This window comes from Mirounga angustirostris, unplaced genomic scaffold, assembly GCF_029215605.1.
Source record: "Mirounga angustirostris isolate CCGP_5_RB_7025 unplaced genomic scaffold, mMirAng1.0.hap1 SCAF_5, whole genome shotgun sequence".
NCBI classification, from domain to species: domain Eukaryota; kingdom Metazoa; phylum Chordata; class Mammalia; order Carnivora; family Phocidae; genus Mirounga; species Mirounga angustirostris.
Genome location: NW_026991713.1, coordinates 84,336,763 through 84,356,090, shown reverse-complemented (window position 1 = coordinate 84,356,090; position 19,328 = coordinate 84,336,763). Strand labels below are relative to the sequence as shown.

Here is a 19,328-nt window from a genome sequence, read left to right as displayed (position 1 = left end):
AACAAATACGCTTATCCTTATAGACCTACCAGGATAAACATATCCCACTCCTTGGGCATATTTCCACTCAAATTCAAACACATATGTCCATATAGTAGGCACACACGCATGACTTTTCAATGAGGTGCTTTATGAATATATTAACCTAGCCTTGCTCCCTTTCAAAGCCCCTGACTGCAGGGTGGGGTACAATGAAGGTGAAGGAGAGAATGTCTGAGTATAAGCTGTAGGTGTCACTAAGTGTTTCTCTGACGACATTCCACAAAACAAATAGAAATTACTTTTCATTATTCAGTTTGGAATTATCCGCCGTCTTTCAATTACCTCTATGCCTTCAAGTTTTGATGATCATCTATCCCTTATTGAGCCACTACTCCATGCAGAATATACCTCGGGGGTTAGTGGCAGGAGCTTTGCTCAAACTTGGTACAAATCCGAGCTTCACTACTCACTTTGCACAAATGACTTAACCCCTCTGAGTCTTAGTTTCAACTTTTGGAAAATGAGCATAACGACACTCACCTCATACAACTTTTGTATTAAATGGGTGATTATGTAAAGTGTTTGGAAAAAAGTGTAGGACATATTACTCAGCAAATTAAGCTATTATTTTCATCATCATTTGGAGACATTGGAGAAATAAACAGTAATTCATAAAAGAGATGTTCTTTTCCCTTAGGAGGTTTTAAAATTTAATCAATGAGTCAAGATAAATATATGGAGAGTATAAGGATATGGAAACCTAAAACTCTTATTTGAGAGCTAACATGCAACTTATTCTACTAAATCCAAGTCCTATTTTAAATTTTTTAGCAGATTTCAATTCTCTAATAAGATTGCTATTTTTCTTCTGTCATTCATCATCCCCATGCCTCACCACATTACATACACCTCAGCCTTTCATTTCAGAAGTGGACTGGAGAATTTTTGGGATAACAAAGATTTTGAGAGTTCATTTGGTACATTTCCGTTTCTGAAAGGAGCACATCTGAGGCATTCCAAACCCAACTGAGACAGCCATGTGCAAAGCCAGAGAGCCTGTGCCCTCCCATCTCCCCCATCACCCTCTAATCTCAGAAAATTCTTCCTCATGTTCAATCTCAATCTGTTTTCCTTCAATGTTGGCCTCTTTTCATCAGTTATTCTGATTGAGAATAAAGTACACAAACCTAAAAAGTGTAAGAAAATTCTTAAAATCTCATAATTTTCACCTGGTAATATTATTCCTTTGCCTATCAGTCTAGGACTCTGGAATTATAGGTCTCATATATTTTGTTATTAACCCATTAAAAATAATTTAAAAATCCCTAAAAAAGCATTAATTTGGTCCCTACTGGGGTATAACCTGTTAAGCCATCATCTGGTCTCTCCTTAAAGCTTTTGAAAGATGAAAGTATACTAATATCTTGGACAGATCATTAAGAACTCCTATTTTAATCCCCCAACCTCCATGGTCTCCTCAATTAGCATCATCACGTTATCACCCATTTGTTTAAGACAGTATGACCCTGAGGTGAGGCATGACTAATATGACCTCCCCAGTCCCTTTCAGGCCATCATATTAAGTAGGGATAACAGAATTGGCAGCAGTCCCCACCCACCTAATGCTTGCCCCAGGGTAGCCCAAGGACCAGGCAGACTCTAGCATGAGGTCAGCAGGCATTTTCCCAAAGTGCCAAAACCTAGCATAGTGACTGATGTGGGAGGCCTGGAGACAGGAGGGCAGTCAGACCCCACACTTCTCCCACTTCCCCAAGTTCAATTTTCCAGACCCCTCCTCTTGACTTCCAATTCCAAAGTTTTCACACCTTCCATAGTGTTCATCCAAGGCTAGACACCTATCATCAGTTATCTAAGGCTGGTGCTTCTCAAACTGGAAATACCATACAAATCATTTAGGAGCCTTTTGAAAAGGCAGATTCTGTATTGGTAGTTCTGGGTTGGAGCCTAAGATTCTGCATTTCTAATAAGCTCCCAGGTGACAACAATGTTGCTGGTCCATGGACCATACTCTGAAGAGCAAGGATCTAGATGACTGTAGCCGTTGCTACATCTCCCAGGAAGAGTCTACTTGTCCAAATCCTTCTGTCTATCCTCCAGATAGCTGCAGAAGTCATATCTCATCCCTTCCTGATTCAGGAATCTCACTCCATGGCACAATACACAATACAAACCTGGCTCATAAATTCCTTTCAAACGTGAAAAAAACATATCCCTCACAAGAGTCTCATCTTTCATGACTCTTAAAGGTCTGTGTAGCCTAAAATTACTGTCCCCTTTTCTTTTCTAACTCACCTCTCTCTCTTTTATTTCCCAAATGGCTCCATAGGCATCCTCCTCCACGAAGTCTCTCTTGACCAATACCTCTTTCTCAGTTTCTACTCATACCTTCCCTTCCAGAGTAATGATGCCTCAATCCCTATCTAGTCATCAATTCCTCCTATTTAAGTGGGTTTTTCTCCCCATCTGGGGTGTAAATTCTCTCTCCCTAAATGATCTTAGATGCTGTCACAAGGTTTTTGCATCGGTCCCTCAAAAAACACCTAAAGGATTGGCTAAGTATATGGGTAATCCTGCCTCTGGAGTCACCTAATCCTTGTTGGGAACATGAGAAATTCCACAAGTAAGAAAGTAGCTTCCTATCCCTCCCTCCTGGGGCAGGCCCCATACATAAATGCAATAGAAAAACACTGGCCCTCTTATACCAAAGCATAAAACTGGCATCAAGAAGGATGCCTGTTGTGCCCACGCTGGAGCCATTCTCCTCTTCAGGGATTCCCTGGAGTCAGCAGGTTGGGCCTTCTGTGACTTTCACTACTTCTGGCCCCTCCCCAGATTGCAGGGGAATAGATGGAGCTGAACCAAGGGAGGTCCTTTCAGGTGCTCTCCTGACCCAGGGCTGTGTTTTTCCTGTTGCTCTTTGAATGAACAGCACTGTTCTTAAGGTTGAGTCTAGAGGAAGGGGAGAACTTACTCTTTGCCCTGAGCAAGATTCCACTCTGATGGAAAAGACAGGATAGTCACAGGAACTCAGGCATAGCCAAACAAAGGCAAAATTAGAAGTGCCTGGGTACAGTTCTAGATGTTGGGTACAGACAGTTCTGGATGGAGAGAAATACTGTTTGTCAAGGAGGTCTCTCAGAAGATAGTTTTAAAGGAGAAGCACAGTGCTAGCCTAAAAGGAAGGAGAATTTTCTGTACCAAAGAAATGTGTGAGGCTCAATTAAATTTAACATAAATTTATTAAATGCTCATTATATGCCTGGCCCCCAGCTGGATGCTCTGGAAATGTGAACAAGATACACTCCTTACCTGTGGTCTACAATCAGGGAACAAAATAAAGAAAATAAAGACACTCAGATAACTGTGGTATTTTATTTTTTTATTTCAGCTTTATTGAGGTCCACCTGACATATAAAACTGTAAGATAATATAAAGTATATACTGTGGTGATTTGATATGCATATACATTATAAAGTGATTCACTATGATTTCCCCACTGTGAAAGGATTAACCATGATATTTTAATCTAAGTGTTCCATTAAATGAAGATAAGTGTTAAAAGAGCACCTTTGTTTCCCTCCCTTCATCTTTACATTCGGAGAGGCTTTAGCTGGAGCTCTGGTTTTCAAAGTGTGGTCCCTGGACCAGCAACATCAGCATCACCTGGAAACCTGTTAGAAGTAGGAATTCTGAGCCCCACTCAGACCTAGTGAATTTCAAACACTGGGGGCAGGGCCCAGTAATCTGTTTTCAGAAGTCCTCCAGGTGAGGTGATGTCTGCTGAAGTTTGAGCACCGCTGAGCAGAGTACTATTTCTGGCTTCTCTCCACCCACCCCTAACTGTGACTTTGAGAATATTCTTCATTATTGAGCAGAGGGTCTAAAGTGCTTTCAGGTGTGATGATGTCAAACCAAATACAGACTGGCACTACTGAGTTCAAAGTCTACAGTTTTGGCCCTAACTGAAGTGGGCTTGTGCAACGAGGCTGTGCTGGATCCCATAGCCGAAGTAGAGAACAAACCCAATCAGCATCCAGACACCAAATCGGGCCCAGGTGGCAGCTGTCATCTGCATCATAAGGCAAACATTCACAAAGATGCTCAGGAGTGGGCACAGCAGGGACCTTAAACTGAAGGGGAGCAGAGCTCTGTGGCTGCCTCCAGATGACCCCAGTGATCCCAGTGATGAGCACCAGGAGCAGCACAACCACTGTGATCGGCGCTGGGTCTCCAGAGAGCAGACCTGGCCACTGGGCCAGCACCAGGCAGAGAAGAGTCAGCAGCAGAACAAGCAGTGAGGAGCAAACAACGACAACCCGGCCAGAGAGCGGAGTGGGGGTGGGGCTGCCTGGAAAGAATAGTCCCTGTAGAGTCAGCTTCTCTGCTGCAGATCCATTCTCCTCCTGCACCTGTGCCTCATTTCTCTCATTCTCCTCCTGCACCTCTGTTTCATTTCCCTCATTCTCCTCCTGCACCTCTGCTTCATTTCCCCCATTCTTCCTCTCAGGCTCATACCTGAGGATGAGAACACTAAAAGCCAGCAGAGAGTAAGCTAGCAGGGCCCCAACTGACATGAGGTCCAGGAGATCAGCGAATCCAAACAAGAATACTGTGATTGCTGCAAAAATGCCAAAGATCACAGTGACCACAATGGGCGTGTATATGCTGGTTTGGATCCTGGCAAGGACAGGGAACAGGAGGGCATCCTGTGCCATCATGGAGATCAGTTGATGTATGGGGAACATAAAGCCCAAGAGGCTGACAGAAAGACTACAGAGGAATGCAAAAGTTACAACATAGTAGGCAGGGGCCCAGCCAATATGGAGAAATGCCTCAGGCAAGGTGCTCCCGGGTCGAAGTTGGTAGTAAGGCACCAAAAAGACACCAAAATACACCAAAATGCAGATGAGCAGTGAAATCACAATGAACATGGGAATGGAATGCCGGAGAGTCTGGGCTACTTCGACTCTGGTAATAATAATGCTGAGACCTGTAAAAGCATATATACAGGTAGCTGTTCCGCGGAGAATCCCCTGGAAGCCAAAAGGCACAAATCCTCCATAGCCCAGAGGGCCCAAGCCAGAGGTGTCATTGAGTCCAGCCTGTACGTAGTCCTCTTCTGTAAGCTTCCATTTGTGCAGGTCCCCCTTCATGAAGCCAGAGATGATAACAAAACTGAGAACCAAAAGGTGCACCGCTGTGACCACTTTGGTAATCAGGGAAAGCTGCCTAACGTTCCGAGTAAGCAATTCCAAGAGCAGTAACACAAGGAACATAACAAAGAAGCCTAGAATTTCTGCAAAGACACCAGGAACATGGGGTGAAATGGTCTCCTGGAAGGTCTGAGAGATCTTCTTTCCAAAAAGGTCGTCCAAAGCTAAGGTCCAGGCCCAGATCCTAATGGCTAATCCAGCAACATTGTTGAGGATGAGGATCCAGCCAGTGATGAAAGCCCCAAGTTCACCTACAGTGACATAACTGTAGAGATACACAGAGCCAGAATGGGGAAGCCGGGCACTAAACTCTGCATAGAACAGCACAGCCAGTGAAGAAAATAGGCCCGCCACCAACAAGCAGATCACAATCGATGGTCCTGCTTGATCCCTAGCCACCTCACCAGCCAGAATACACACACCTGCACGCAGTGTGCGGCCAACACCCAGGGCCACTAAATCCAGAGCGCTCAGTCTTCTGGCAGGGGCAGGCTCAGCCCCAGGTTGTTGCAGTGTAGGTCTGTGCGCCAGCTTTTGACCAAATCTGTGAAGTGCTTGACGCAGCATTCTAGCTGGGATTTAGGAAGATCCTAGGAGCTGTGAAGAGCTGCAAAGAGCTACAAAGAGCTGTATCAAGCCTAGGGATCCTTAAGTCTCAAATCAGATTCAGTGAGCTGAGTTAAGCCAAGTTGGGTTGAGGATGCCTCGATTGGTTGTGCAGACTTCAAAGCTATTGCATTATATTTCTTCTGGTATGTGCTCTCCCTCCATAATGCCTAAGACATGGTAAACAATAAATATTTACTGAACCTATTATTCAACCCACCAACCAAAACTCAGAAATAACATGTCACCTGTTGCAGCCCAAATATCCCAGAAAATGACACCAAAGGACATCATAGAAAGATCAACCTTGCTTTCCCCACCCCAGAAAAAGGACCAAATACTTCCCAACATTCTCCTTTTTTATACACCACATGGAATAATCATGTAGCTTCATGTACTAATTAAAGCTGTAAGACACAGCAGGACATGAATGTATTGTGCAGTAATTCACACAAGATGCGTGTGCGGTGCTTGAGCATGAGTTATGACACATTAATTCATGGAACTAGTGGGCCTTGTTGCAATTACAGACCCATTTTTTTTAAGACTTTATTTATTTATTTGACAGAGAGAGAACCAGTGAGAGAGGGAACACAAGCAGCGGGAGTGGGAGAGGGAGAAGCAGGCTCCCCGCAGAGCAGGGAGCCCGATGCGGGGCTCGATCCCAGGACCCTGAGATCATGACCTGAGCCAAAGGCAGATGCTTAACGACTGAACCACCCAGACGCCCCTACAGACCCATTTTTTAAATATCATCTGAGTTTAAAATACAAATATTGGTCCACCGGTCTTAAAACGCTTAGTCCCAAAATCAGCTAACCAAGGTCAGATGGCACTGTGGCCCTCTTTCTTCTCAGTCTGCATCATCCATTCAGCTGTGCAGATAACCAAGAATGTACAGTCCACCCCTTCCCTTTCCCCACCTAGGCCCACAGGTGCGCTGTGAACAGAGAGGAGGGAGAAAGGGGCAGGACCTTCATAACCACCTGCAAGAAGGAGAGGACCAGGCTGTCTGGGAAGGAAACACTAGAGAAATGGGGGCAGCGGCCAACCCAGGGTCCATTACTGAGAAGGGAGAGGAGCCAGAAAAGCTATTTTGTGAATTTTGACATTCAGTACACCTCACCCAAAGCAACCAGGTAAAAATTCACTAACTTTTTTTATGAAAGTGTGATGGGTATGAAGAGAAAGTGTGATGGGTAGGGAGAAAAGAAATGAGTCACCTAGCTCAGTAGTTCACAACCAAGACAACTCCTTCTGTCCCCTCCCTCTCTGGGTTCCAGGAGAGAAGGTGAGCGCACTTCTGCAGACAGTCTCCTCACTGGCCACACTGTGCTCTCTACATACCCTGAGCCATCTGGGACGTCAGCTGCCAGGGCCTGGAGAATCTGCCCTACAAGATATTCACTTGTAACTATCTGTTAAATTTTTTTTGATACATTATCTTCTTTTATTCAAATACCAGTCTGATCACACATGGTCCAAGAACACTCAAATAATAAGTCACATATAAACAGATGTTAAAGATTAGCCTTCAAACATTATAGCCAATGATGCCACGCTTGCCTATGATCTCGCCGACATAAAACCACGTCCACACCTCGGTGGCCACCAAACCATTCAGCAGAGCTTCCTTAACTGTGAGCTGTTTGAAGCTACCGGTCTGAGCACTCTTGACTATTTTTTTCAAGCTCTGAATAGCTGTAGGGATCTCAACAGGGGTTGGAGGAACCAGCTCAACCCTGGCATAGTGCCAAAATGTGGCCAGTTGAGGCTTTGAGTAAGCAGTGTTCACCAGCGCCGGGGCCTTCTCCTCGAGGTTACAGACAAACTGGGCCATGGTTCCAAGCTGGAAGGTCCATCGCCCCGGATGGCCACTGAATGTCACCCCACCCTGTCTGTTAATTTTTCACAAGGAGTTTTTTTTTTAACTCCCACAAACCATTGTCTGAATATATCAACTCTATTTGCTTAATGAACAAACCCTGCATGTGGATCCTCCTTCCCCCTCCTCCCCTGCTGCAATTCAAATTTTCCCGTCCTCAAGGGGAGCAAGGCTGTTGTTGAACAATTCACAGCAATGCCCCAGAAATGAGTAGTGGAGAACAGAGAAAACAAAGTCATGCAGCCCTCACTGTCCTTCCTACTCAGCCTTTGGTCTGAAAGAATTTTAGGAAATGTTGTCAGAGGTTTTTAAAGACAGAAAGATCAAGTCAAAATTGAAAAGTCTTCTCTATATATGATCAAAAGGAACCTTTGGGTTATGGGTCAGACCTTCTATCTACAAATCCATCTAGACTCCTTATCTACTCCATCATGGACCCTGAGCAGGAATCCTGAAGGAGGACCATCTGAATGGCAGGGTCAGAGATGGGTAATGCTTTTGATAATTTCTGTTTCTCTCAACTATGTTGTGCAGGTCCTTATGCTCTTCCCACTTTTACTGAAGATAAGGGACATTGGGCCTACAGAATATGAAGATACCACAGAAACAACCTAAAGAATGGAACATCTGGGAATTAAATAATCATATTTTATGACTCCAACAGAAGCAGGCAGAACAAACAAATGAACAAGCAAAATTACAGAAGAAAAAGCAAACCGATGATTGGGAATCCTGAGGGAGACTACCACAAATCCAGCTCGTAACAACACAGAGAAACATCATCCTCAAATGCCATGTTCAGAAATGACCTTTCCTCGTGCAATAATTTGTGATTGTTCCAATGGTTTATATTCAGTCCAGCCTCTCTGACCCAGCTGTCAGAGCCCTGCCCTAATTCTACCCCAAACTTCAGGCCCATTACCTCCGTCCTAACTCAGCTCCTCACATCCTGACTTACCATTCCTGGGATGAGCCTGTGGCCTGTGTAAGTACCTGTCCTGCCAGGGATGCCCTCCTCACTCCTTTCTGCCCAATCTTGACTCTCTAGCTCTTCTCAACACTATTCTACAACCTTTCCCCTCCCCATCTAGGAAAACTTTCCTAAGCCATCCAGACTGATCCCCATCTCCAACCTTCCTCCCCTTCCCACCAGCACTCACAGCCTGTCCTGATGTTCAGCTGAAACTAATTTTCCCTTTCTGTCTGGTGGTGTCCTGGGTTTGTCACTTAAATTTCTTTATAGTCTAAAAGCTTCCAAGGGCTGGACCAGGATCTGTATGCCTCCTCATTCTAGATTCCACATTCCCATCTCCAACCCTCACCACACAGGACAAGGATCTGCTCATAATTGTAGCAAGCAAACAAAAGAGGCATTTAGGACAGAGAAAATGAATATATAGATGAATTGATTGACTACTATATCTTGATATTCCTAGAAGATTTTTTAAAGTTTATTTATAAAAAGAGTGAAAGGGCCAAAGAGAGATATAAATAGGAGACTAGAACATGCACCATCATTTATTTCAAGTGCATTTTCTGAGGGCATTTCCTAAGGAGGGCCCTGGGTCTATGACTGTCAGTTTATTTAGGAAACGGTCTCTTCCAAAGATTGTGCTTGCTCACGGGAGATGCTTAAAGAAATGCAGACAGGGGCCAGGGAACATGAAGACAGCTTGTATGAATTCCATAATGCCCCAGACTCCCCCTTCCCTCTCTCCTCCTCCCTGCATTTCTCTTAGTCTCTGAGCTCCCTCCAAACTCCAAAACAAAAGTTCCATCCCATGTGGTCAAGAAGAACTCCTGTCAAATCCAACAATCCACCCACTAAATTGCACACTGTTTTGTTTTCCCAGCCAGCTACACCCACTCTCTTTTGTCCTGGAAGTCATTGTGTCACTCCTCTGTCTCTGAGAAGTGTATTGCCCTCACTATGGACCTTTCCTTTTCAAAACATTTTTCCAAGGCAGTAAGTTTCTCTAGTTCCTATGGATGGGTGTTAACACTCCTGCCATCAGGAAATTGGCCTTGTAGCTCCTCCTAAATAACTTCAAAAATAGTTTGGATACCAGTTGCTTTGTAAGAAGTTTGATAGAGACTTGAGAGGAAGGCTAATGAGTCTGTTCAATAATTATTTTCAAGTTCTCAAAGTTTCAGAGAAGTGGACTTTAAATGCAACATCTCCAGAGATTACACTAATCCTCTGTGTCCAAGCACAGCTCCTTCCTCCCAAAGTGTATAAATTCTCTCGTCCTCCTTAAAATTTACAGGCAATGAAAACTCCAGAGCCAATCAAACCAGTGGCTCCCAAACAAACAAGTATAAACCTCTTTGGAGAGCTGAGCTTCCCCAGAGTTACTGATTTTCTAATTCAAGCAGCCCTGCAACTCTGGAAGGGAGCAGTCAGGAATATAAGGAATACAAGGAATACTCGAGGCTTTGAGTTCAGAGCAAGAGCTTTAAATAATAGTAAGTATGGTGCATGTGTACACCAACACTTCCATAGTGGAAAGAGGTCAGAATACATATGAAAAGGTAAACAGAACAAAAGCCACCATGAACACTGGGGTCAAATTCATATCTAAGTATAGAAGAAATTAGTTTACAAAACCAAATGAAAAAAGGAATCTTCTCATTTTCTCTTTCTGTTTCTGTCTTCTCTAGAAGTCTGTGTTCAATCATGTTCTTTCATTTATTCATTCAACAAATAGACTGCTCCCCATTTATTCAGCAGTGGAAATAAAGCAAACAAAAACACAGAAATCCCTCCACTCAGTTTGCTAACATTTCTACAATAGGAATCAAACAATAAACACACAAGGAACATGAATATATATCGTGTTGGATTTGCAATCATTGTTGCAGAGAAAAGGAAAGCAAGAAAAGGTTAGGATGTGCTCAGAATCAGTGTTGTGATTTTAAAATGGGTTGTCCAAGACAGCCTCACTTCACACTGTTGTACAACCATCACCATGATCCATCTCCAGAACTTGTTCATCTTCCTCAGCTGAAACTCTGTACCCATTAAAGAGTAGCTCCGCATTCTTCCCTCCCTGCAGTTCCTGGCAACCACCATTCTACTTCCTGTCTCTCTGACTTTAACTACTCTTGGTAACTCATATAAGTGGAATCCTACAATATTGCCCTTTGTGACCTGCTTATTTCACTTAGCATAATGTCTCAAGGTTCAGTCATGTTGTAGCATATAGAGAATGACCTTCCTCTTTTAGGCTAAATAATATTCCATTGTGTATATATCCTACATCTTGTTTGTCCATTCATCCATTGATGGTCATGTAGGTTGTTTCACATTTCAGAATTTGGGAATAATGCTGTTATGAATATGGGTATACAAAATCTTTTTGAGTCCCTGCTTTCAATTCTGTGGGATATATACCCAGAAATAGGATTGTTGGGTCATATGGTAATTGCATATTTAATATTTTTTTTAAATCACCATACTGTTTTCAATAGCGCTTGTACCATTTTTCATTCCCACCAGCAATGCAGAAGAATCTCAGTTGCTCCACATCCTCTCCAATACTCCATATCCTTTGTTTTTTAATAGCAGCCATCCTAATGGGTGTGAAGTGGTAGTTGGCTGTTTTTGAGGAATAACAAAGGAGGCCTAGGGGACCAGGACATAGTGAGTGAGGGGGAAGCAGTAAGGGATGAGGTCGGAGAGAAAGCAGGAAGCCAGATCCTTCATGTCAGGTCTGAGAGTCACTGTGAGGACTTTGGCTGTTACTCTGGGTGTGATGGAAACCCTAAAGAAAGTGAGAGTTTCACATGTTGCCACTTGGACACTTAGAACCTTGTCCACACTTGACCTCTATCTAGTAGGTTCCTACCCTTTACAAATGTTGCATATCCAGGGCCAGCCACCTACCATATTTCCTGGACCACCCTCCTGAGCCAGAAAATTGGTAACTTTAAACAATGAGATCCTCTTAGCTCTCATTCAAATTCACCCAGCAGCCATCAGAGAGTGATGTCTTTTCTGGAAGCAGGATAAGCCCTAAATCACATTCTTCTTGACTACTACATTGCATGAGAAAACAGAAGTGTGAGTGCTCTCTGCCCTCCTTCTGGAAAATGATACTTACATCAACTCTTAAAAAGACAGACAGACCGAAACAGACACACACACACACACACACACACACACACACACACTCCCAATCAGACCTGCAGTTTCCTCCTCTCTATTAAGTCCAGTCTTCCAAGATTGTATTTACAAGGCATTCTTTTCACTGTTGTTCTACCACTTATTCCTACTATAACCTTTTCTGTGGCTCCTGCTTGAACAGCACAAATCTTTCCCCACACATGCACATCTTGCTGGCATTAACATCAGCCCTCACACAAACTGTTCCTCTCTGACTAGAACATGCTCTTTCCAAACCGTGTTCAACATGACCCTCCTTCTGGAAGCTTCTCTGGTCACAACTACAGATAGATATATGATCTCTCTAGTGTGCTTTGCCCCATGCTCTCCCCTCATTCATGTTCAGGGGTATAACTCACTGGACTAGAATTCTGTACTGGGTTAACACCCAGTTAGGGAAGAGGACAGGAGTGGTAGAGATGAGGTGGAGCCCAGGAGCAGAACTTCTGCCTGATGATGTTTTCATCTTGCTTTTCCTTCACCAGCTGAAGCCTGAGTCACAAAGAGCTAACTGGCCACAGCCAAGGAAATACGCCCAGGCTCTACAGCCCAGTTTGGATGTCAGAGATCTGACACAAGAACCAAGGTCAAAGTCTCTTTCACCACAACAAAGTGAAAGTAAAAAGGAAGTATCACAAGTCAGCTGAGACAAAGTGCATTATCTGTATCATTTCTGATTTGCCCCAGTGTCATCCCCTTGATGTGTGACAACTGAACAGACAATACAGAGTTTTATTCCTTGCACTGCTTTACTTTATTTGGAAAATAAATCACCTAATGCTTTGACATCAGGCAACATGACATGATACTCAAACTGCAATAACTACATGTAAGGCTACCTTGCAGAAGGGAGGAGTGTACAACACTCGATAGATTGAATGCTGTGTAGAATAGGATTTCACTTGTTTCAGGAGGAAAGGGAAGTGTCCATAAAATGCCCTTACAGTGTAAGCTCACAGAAAAAATAATTTTCTGTATTTGCTACCATTTTTCCTGTACTGTCTGTAAATAACTATACAGATAGGTTCTGTGTACATTCTGGTTGGGTCTAAAGTGAGATATTGGATGGTCTCTCAAGTAGAAACTACAAAAAGTTTCTAAGAAAGACTAGATTCAATCTATTAAAGATCAGATTTCAACTAAGTATAAATGAATATAAAGGCAAAATCTAAATTAGAAAATTCAGGCACCACACTGATTCTTTGTGCAAAAGAACTCAAGTAAAAGCAACATTTTTCTTCCCCCTAAATTATAATACTGCCACCGTTACCCCCAAATCCTCAAACACTCAGTTACACACAGTACAAGATAACGGTGGCAAATAGAGAATTCACCCCTCTGGGAACTTAAAATTAAGGGCATTTCGTGAACATCTCCTGACAAAATAAGGAAAAGATACATAAACTATGAACCAGGAAAGATATTCTGCAATCAGAAATGAAGAGTCAAGGCAAGGATATGTCAAGATCCCAGATAGCTAACTAGTTGATGAAAGGTAAGAGTAGTAGGAAGGACCTCATTTTCCCGTGTTGGCAAGACTAGTGAGTATTTTCTGTGCACCATTTGCCAGCCTGAGGAGGCTGCATGGAAGAGGAAGGAATTACCCCATTTTGGCACTGTGTATAACTGTTTCCCAGGAAAACATCTGTTCAAGCTACATCTTCAGCTTTGGCCATGATCCAAAAAATAGAGCCTTCCTTCCCTGCCACAACTAAAAACACAAAACAAATTCCATCACACATTGAGCCCGTAAATCCAGCTTGTCCTACTAGAGAGATCCAGTTAAATATTTGCTACAGATATTAGTGCAGATCTAGATACTAAGATATAATAATAATAATAATAATAATTATTATTATTATTATTTAATTGCATATAATTAATATGTAATTATTATTATATGTAATTATTATTAGTAATTATTATTATTTTCCGTCTTGGTCTGTGTAGAAAAGGAAAAAAGAGAGATACTACTGCAGTAGTAATGAATGTATAATTTCTTCCATGGGCGAAAGGGAAGGAAAGACCACATAGCTTCCCTGAAAGGTTGGAAAGAAAGCTGAAGAAACCAAATTCAGCTCATACTTAAGAAAATAAGTATCCCAATGTATCTCCCAGGAGTCTTCAGAGAACAACCTCACCAAATGGATCATTTACCAGGCATCCTCCTATCTCTGATCTTACTTTCTATTTTATTCTGTTTACATGTTACTGGGAAGAAGACTTTGTCTTCCTTTCTAAAATAAAAACTCCCTAGGGTAGAACCTACTTCTTGTACTCTCAACGAGACTAGAAATCCTAATTCTGCAAATAAATATCACTAGGTACAACCAAGACTTGAACTTGAAGGCATGGCAGCTGCCAGACTGTCTGCTCATTAGACCAAGAGGGAACACAGCCACGTCCTCCAACTCACTTACCTACCCTACCAAGCCCAGCACTACACCTCCCAAATCCCATCCTAGTCTGGCAGAGGCTGAATTCAAAGCCAGTGAAAACCCATCCTGATGTAGACTTATACACAGCAAACCAACAGTTTGTAGATCAAATCCACCCACCCAAATGTAGACCCAAATCTATGTAGATATAGAAAAAAACATTTTTGCTTCTTTCCCACAATACCTATGGAGACCCTGCTACAAGCAGATACCACACTGGTATCATTGCACCATTATAAGGTAAGCAATCAGAGAGCTAGAACTTCTCCAGAGGCTGTATAGACTCCAGATAATCTAGTATCATTCTGGGATGGTTGTGAACAAGGTGGCTTTTCTTGGTACCTCTGGGATAACTTCAGAGAAGACAAAGACAAGTGCAACTTTCCTTACACATGATTTGACACATTTCCGGGTTTAGAGTCAGACACAATCCAGTTTTGGAAATTCTTAACATTTCTTCCCCTCCAAAACAAGGTGATCATCTTGACAAATGAGAAAAGCCTGAGCTTCTCCTTCTAGAGGTCTTCAGAAATTAGATGGGCTGCCAGGAAGAACCAGAATTAGATTTTCCAAACAAGAATCAGAAAGAGAGCTGGGAAAGCCAGGAGGGGTGTGCAATTAAGGGATTAGAAAGTGATGTGATACATGGATGTCAACAGTGAAAATCAATTTCTTCTTTACTTCCCCCTACGGTTCTCTACTCTCTTTTCTCAACCCTTAATCCTGTCAACACAGAACACTTAATAAAAGTCCTCAGGAGAAAACAGTGGAAGGGAATCCATCTGCCTGTCCATCTTATTTTCCAAACTACAAGTGTAACGTAGGATGGCCTTTGTCTACAATGAGCACTGATCCACACTCATTTTTTTTCCAAGAAGACTTTCTAAACAGCTTTGTCTCCCCCCACAAATCCTTACTTTCCTTATAAGAAGAGAATCTAGAAATCTATCCAGTGGTCCCATCCATCATTATACTCTGTCTCTACTTTTAGACTAGCAGTTGTGAGTGGTCGGAGCCCACGGCTCCTTCTTCCATGTACCTCCTCCCAGTACACACCCTCAGTAATACACTGCACACAGGGTGGCTTAGGAAAGGCCAACTATCTCTCTGGTTATCTTCTTTCATATCTTTAAATGTGTCCTTCTGTCTTATGCAAGGACTAGGCTGTCTCTGTATCTCTGTCCTTTCTCACCAGACTGTGCTTGGTTCCTCTCATAGCCTTAGGTAGCTGCTCCATACCACCACCTGTTACCTTGGAAAGGTTATATGTGTTGCTTTGTCTTGTTGTAGGAAAGTCACCAGATCATCTGAGTCATATGAACTTTGTATCATGCCTCAAACTCCTGAATTCTTTTTTTTTAAAGATTGTATTTATGTATTTGACAGAGAGAGAGAGAGAAAGAAAGAGAACAAGTAGGCAGAGTGGCAGGCAGAGGGAGTGCGAGAAGCAGGCTCTTTGCTGAGTAGAGAGCCTCATGTGGGGCTCCATCCCAGGACCTTGAGGTCATGACCTGAGTGAAGGCAGACACTTAACTGACTGAGCCACCCATGTGCCCCAAAGTCCTGAGTTCTTATTCAAATATAGATCCTTATGACTTCTCCACCAAAACCTATCTGCTTCACCCCAGCTCGGGCAACATAATCTACAACAGAGAGCCTTAACCACCACTTTTTGAGGGACACTATTTATCCTTCTTCCCTTGTTTTTTCTAATCCTCACTCTGCTTTGAGATTTCTGTATAATAAAAGAAAAAAGGGACGAGGATAGACCAAAAAAATACAATCCAAAAATCATATTTATCAATTTGTAGTATACTGAGTGAAAGAAATTGACCTTTCCACATGATTTTGCTTAAACTAAGGTTAAAATGAATCTGCCTTCTGGAAGCACATTACACGAATCAATTGAAAACAGAGAGAAGTTGCCCGAGAACTGTTAGAGGGCAAGAGAAAGACATCCTGGAAATCAATATTTGCCACATATAATCCAGAAAACAGGTTTCACGCATGGATAAGTGTTGTCTGGGCTTCTGGTGTAGGGGTACTGCCCACAGTGTACATGGTAGTGGGAAGGGGGGAAGGGGGGGAAACAGTTTAAGACTCCAGGAGCATTTAAAATTAAAAGTTGCAAATGTTTTGTGATAACAGTTAACTGCCTCTTGGAGACCCAATGTTTTAAAACCACTATGTAGACACAACCCAGGAGAACTTGGTAATCTTTCCTTCTACTGCCTGACCTGGTCTATAATCCATCCCCACCACAATTTTCTTAAATCAGGTAAGAAAAATTAGATAGGGAGATACCTTCAGCAGCTGTAAAAACAGCTGGTGGGAGAATACCCTCAAATGCTCTCTGGTGATAGGGGACTCCTTTATCAAACTGGACCTGCTATTCTGCAAAGTCCACACCGATGTCCTTCCTAAGAAGATACGACACAGACTTTCGAAATCTCCAATGAGAAAGCATGGCAAAATATGAAAGTGACAGCAAAGCCAGGTGGAAGATTCTTTATTTATTCAAAGAATAGGTCTAAGCATACTATGTGCTGGGGCCTATGGGAAAGACAAAGATGAAGAAAGCAAGCTCTGCACCAGGTCAGAAAGGAAAGACCAGGAAGGAGGGCAGGGCAAACAGGTGGGAAGGAACTGGAGGAGAAGCGCCAAGGAATAACCACCCCTAACTCATATTTTCCTCAGCAGAGCTAAGAACCTTTCTGGTCTGGAAGAGATCAGAGCGTAGGCCTCCAAATCCCTCTGACTCCAGCAAACCTACCTGCCCTTCCCAAACTCACAAGACCTCTGGTCTGCACCCCCAATCGAAAGTCTAGCTCCGGAACCATGAAATACCGTCTGCTCAACCCCATAGGGCTAGACAGCCAGTGGCACTCCAAGCCCAGCCTTCTTCCTCTCTGGCTCTGTCTCAGTTTTCTTGACAACTCTATAAACAGGAGAAATCACTTACCCATGGGCTTTTCCAGCCCCAGAGGAGAAAGATCTGAGGAGAAAGTGCAAGCCAAACCCAGGGAAAGGTAAGGCACTTCGCTATGCAGAGTCAGGACTTGGAGTGGAGCTCACAGGGTGCCCGAAGTGAGGTGGGGCCCTCGGGAGGCAGGGCCCTGAAGGAGGTGGGGCCCCATGGGAGGCAGAGGGCTAGCAAGGCTGGGCCTAGGGAGTTGGGGCCATAGAGAGCCTTGGGCATGGGAAGGGTGGGAAAAATTGAAGGAAGTGGCTTAGCTTAGAGATGGAGAAAGTGGGGCCTACTTAGAGACCAAGGGCTAAATGCGCTAGTGATGGGCCATGGGTCTCAAGGAAAAGGGGCACGATGACTGCCTCTACTTGATAGTGCTGGATGCCTCTAAACTCTAATTAAGTGCCTGAAAGATTGGGTGGAAGTGGTGGGAGAGGAGAGAAGGGTAGCAACAGATCCCTAAAGGGACAGAGCCTATACAAAATATACGATGACAGAGCATTGAAATAGGAGCAGGAAGAATTGCTCCAGATCTCAGAAGAAACTCCAACTGAGGAAAACCTACAAATCACATTGATCCTGCCCTAACACATCTCCAGGAGGCATGGACCAAGGGCAATAACTGAGCACCTCCTGTGTTCCAGATGCTACGCTGTGTAGTGGATGAGTGGCCCAGCCAAGACTACGGAGCCATAACTGCTAGAGCTAGAGGCAAAGGAGACAGGCAGGATTGGCAGGATGGCTGTCATGACAGAAGAGTAGGGGAGGGGCATCCGGGTGTTTGGTCTGTGTCTGTTCCAACAGTCTTAGGCTGTCTCCCCTGCCTCGAGCTGGGATTTCCCCAGATGTGCATCTGCTTGAGGGTAAGAAGGGCAGGTGCAGGGGGAGGGTATGTCTATCCTTATTTCTGGTCCCCAGAGTAATCCCTTCCCCTTTCTCCCTGTGCTATTCACTGCCTGCTGGGTAGAGGGTGAGAGGCTGTGGTAAAATACCTGGGCCCCCAGATAATCTCCAAGAAAAGAACTGGCCCAGGGCTGAGGGTAATGCAGAGATTGCAGAGTCGGGGCCATAAGTCTCTCCTGGAGGAGGGGGACAGAATGGGGTACCTGGCAGTTAGATCCCATCCAGGTGATGTCACATGAAGTGTCTGAATCTTGAGGGGGCAGGAGGGAAGTGAGGAGGCAGGGGTGTGAGCCAGAGACAGGGGAAGAGGTTGAGAGACACAGAAATAAGAGGAGCAGGGAGAGAGCTGGGAGGGATGGCAGAGAAGGACCAGGGATGGGGGAGGCAGCACAGCAGACAGACAGGAGGGGATGCAGGGGAGACACTGAAATGCTCAGTGTGAGAGTGTGAGTCTCAGTGTGAGTCTCAGGGTGAGACTCAGACAGATGTGAAGGGAAGAGAGACCCTCAGACACTGAGGGAGGGACACAGGGAGGGGGACAGCCAGAAGGGAGAGCTGAGGGCAGACCCAGTCCTGGGACATCTCAGACCACAGAATATCTGGAGTCAGAGAGACAGGCCCACAGACAGACAAAAGTGCTGACAGAGATGAAGGTGAAGGAGGCCACGATGGAAGGAAGCAGACAGGGCTGCAGGGAGGAGGGGGAGGGAGCAGACAGAGAGAGAGAAGGAGGCAGGTGTGCAGCAGGAAGGGGAGCCAGGCCAGGGAGGGGGCTGCATATTGGCTCCAGGAGCCTCTTCCCTCTCACCTGGCTCCTGCTGAGCCCGGGCCCCTCTCAGGAGCTGCTGCTGCTGGTTGGGCCCAGAAAGCTGAGAGGGCAAGGCTGCTGCCAGGGCTGCCCCAGGCTCCCTCCCTGTGCGCACCTGGTGGTCCCAGAGGCCCCACATGGATAAGGACACCGCCTCCCCTTCCCTCCCCCCACAATGCTGCCATCACAAGAGGCCTGAGCTCAGCCCTGATTTGTCAGAGTTCATGCAGCCTGGCTCACCCAGTGCAGGGGAGGGGGGGCCAAGGAGAAAGAGAAACTGAGGCAGGCAGGCAAGGGAGGCTGACAAGCTCTGGAGAAAGTGCTGGGACAGACTGGTTA

The 19,328-nt window shown here is 44.4% G+C and overlaps 2 protein-coding genes across 2 annotated transcripts; both read right to left on the bottom strand.

The window, feature by feature from the left end:
• Nucleotides 1-3,909: 3,909 nt before the first annotated feature.
• Nucleotides 3,910-5,783, bottom strand: LOC123842509 (cationic amino acid transporter 3-like). Its single transcript, XM_045871809.2, is given in 4 exon segments — nucleotides 3,910-3,985; nucleotides 3,987-4,115; nucleotides 4,117-4,433; nucleotides 4,479-5,783. Coding segments are annotated over 4 exon segments (1,827 nt in total).
• Nucleotides 5,784-7,248: 1,465 nt separating this feature from the next.
• Nucleotides 7,249-7,669, bottom strand: LOC123843916 (ATP synthase subunit g, mitochondrial-like). Its single transcript, XM_045873780.3, has one exon. It carries the CDS (start codon nucleotides 7,660-7,662, stop codon nucleotides 7,357-7,359), a length of 306 nt encoding a protein of 101 aa, XP_045729736.1. The 5' UTR covers nucleotides 7,663-7,669; the 3' UTR covers nucleotides 7,249-7,356.
• Between the last annotated feature and the right edge of the window lie 11,659 nt (nucleotides 7,670-19,328).

Bases quoted from the DNA above. Each gene is read 5' to 3' on its own strand.
- LOC123843916 (XM_045873780.3), bottom strand. From the start codon at position 7,662: ATGGCCCAGTTTGTCTGTAACCTCGAGGAGAAGGCCCCGGCGCTGGTG.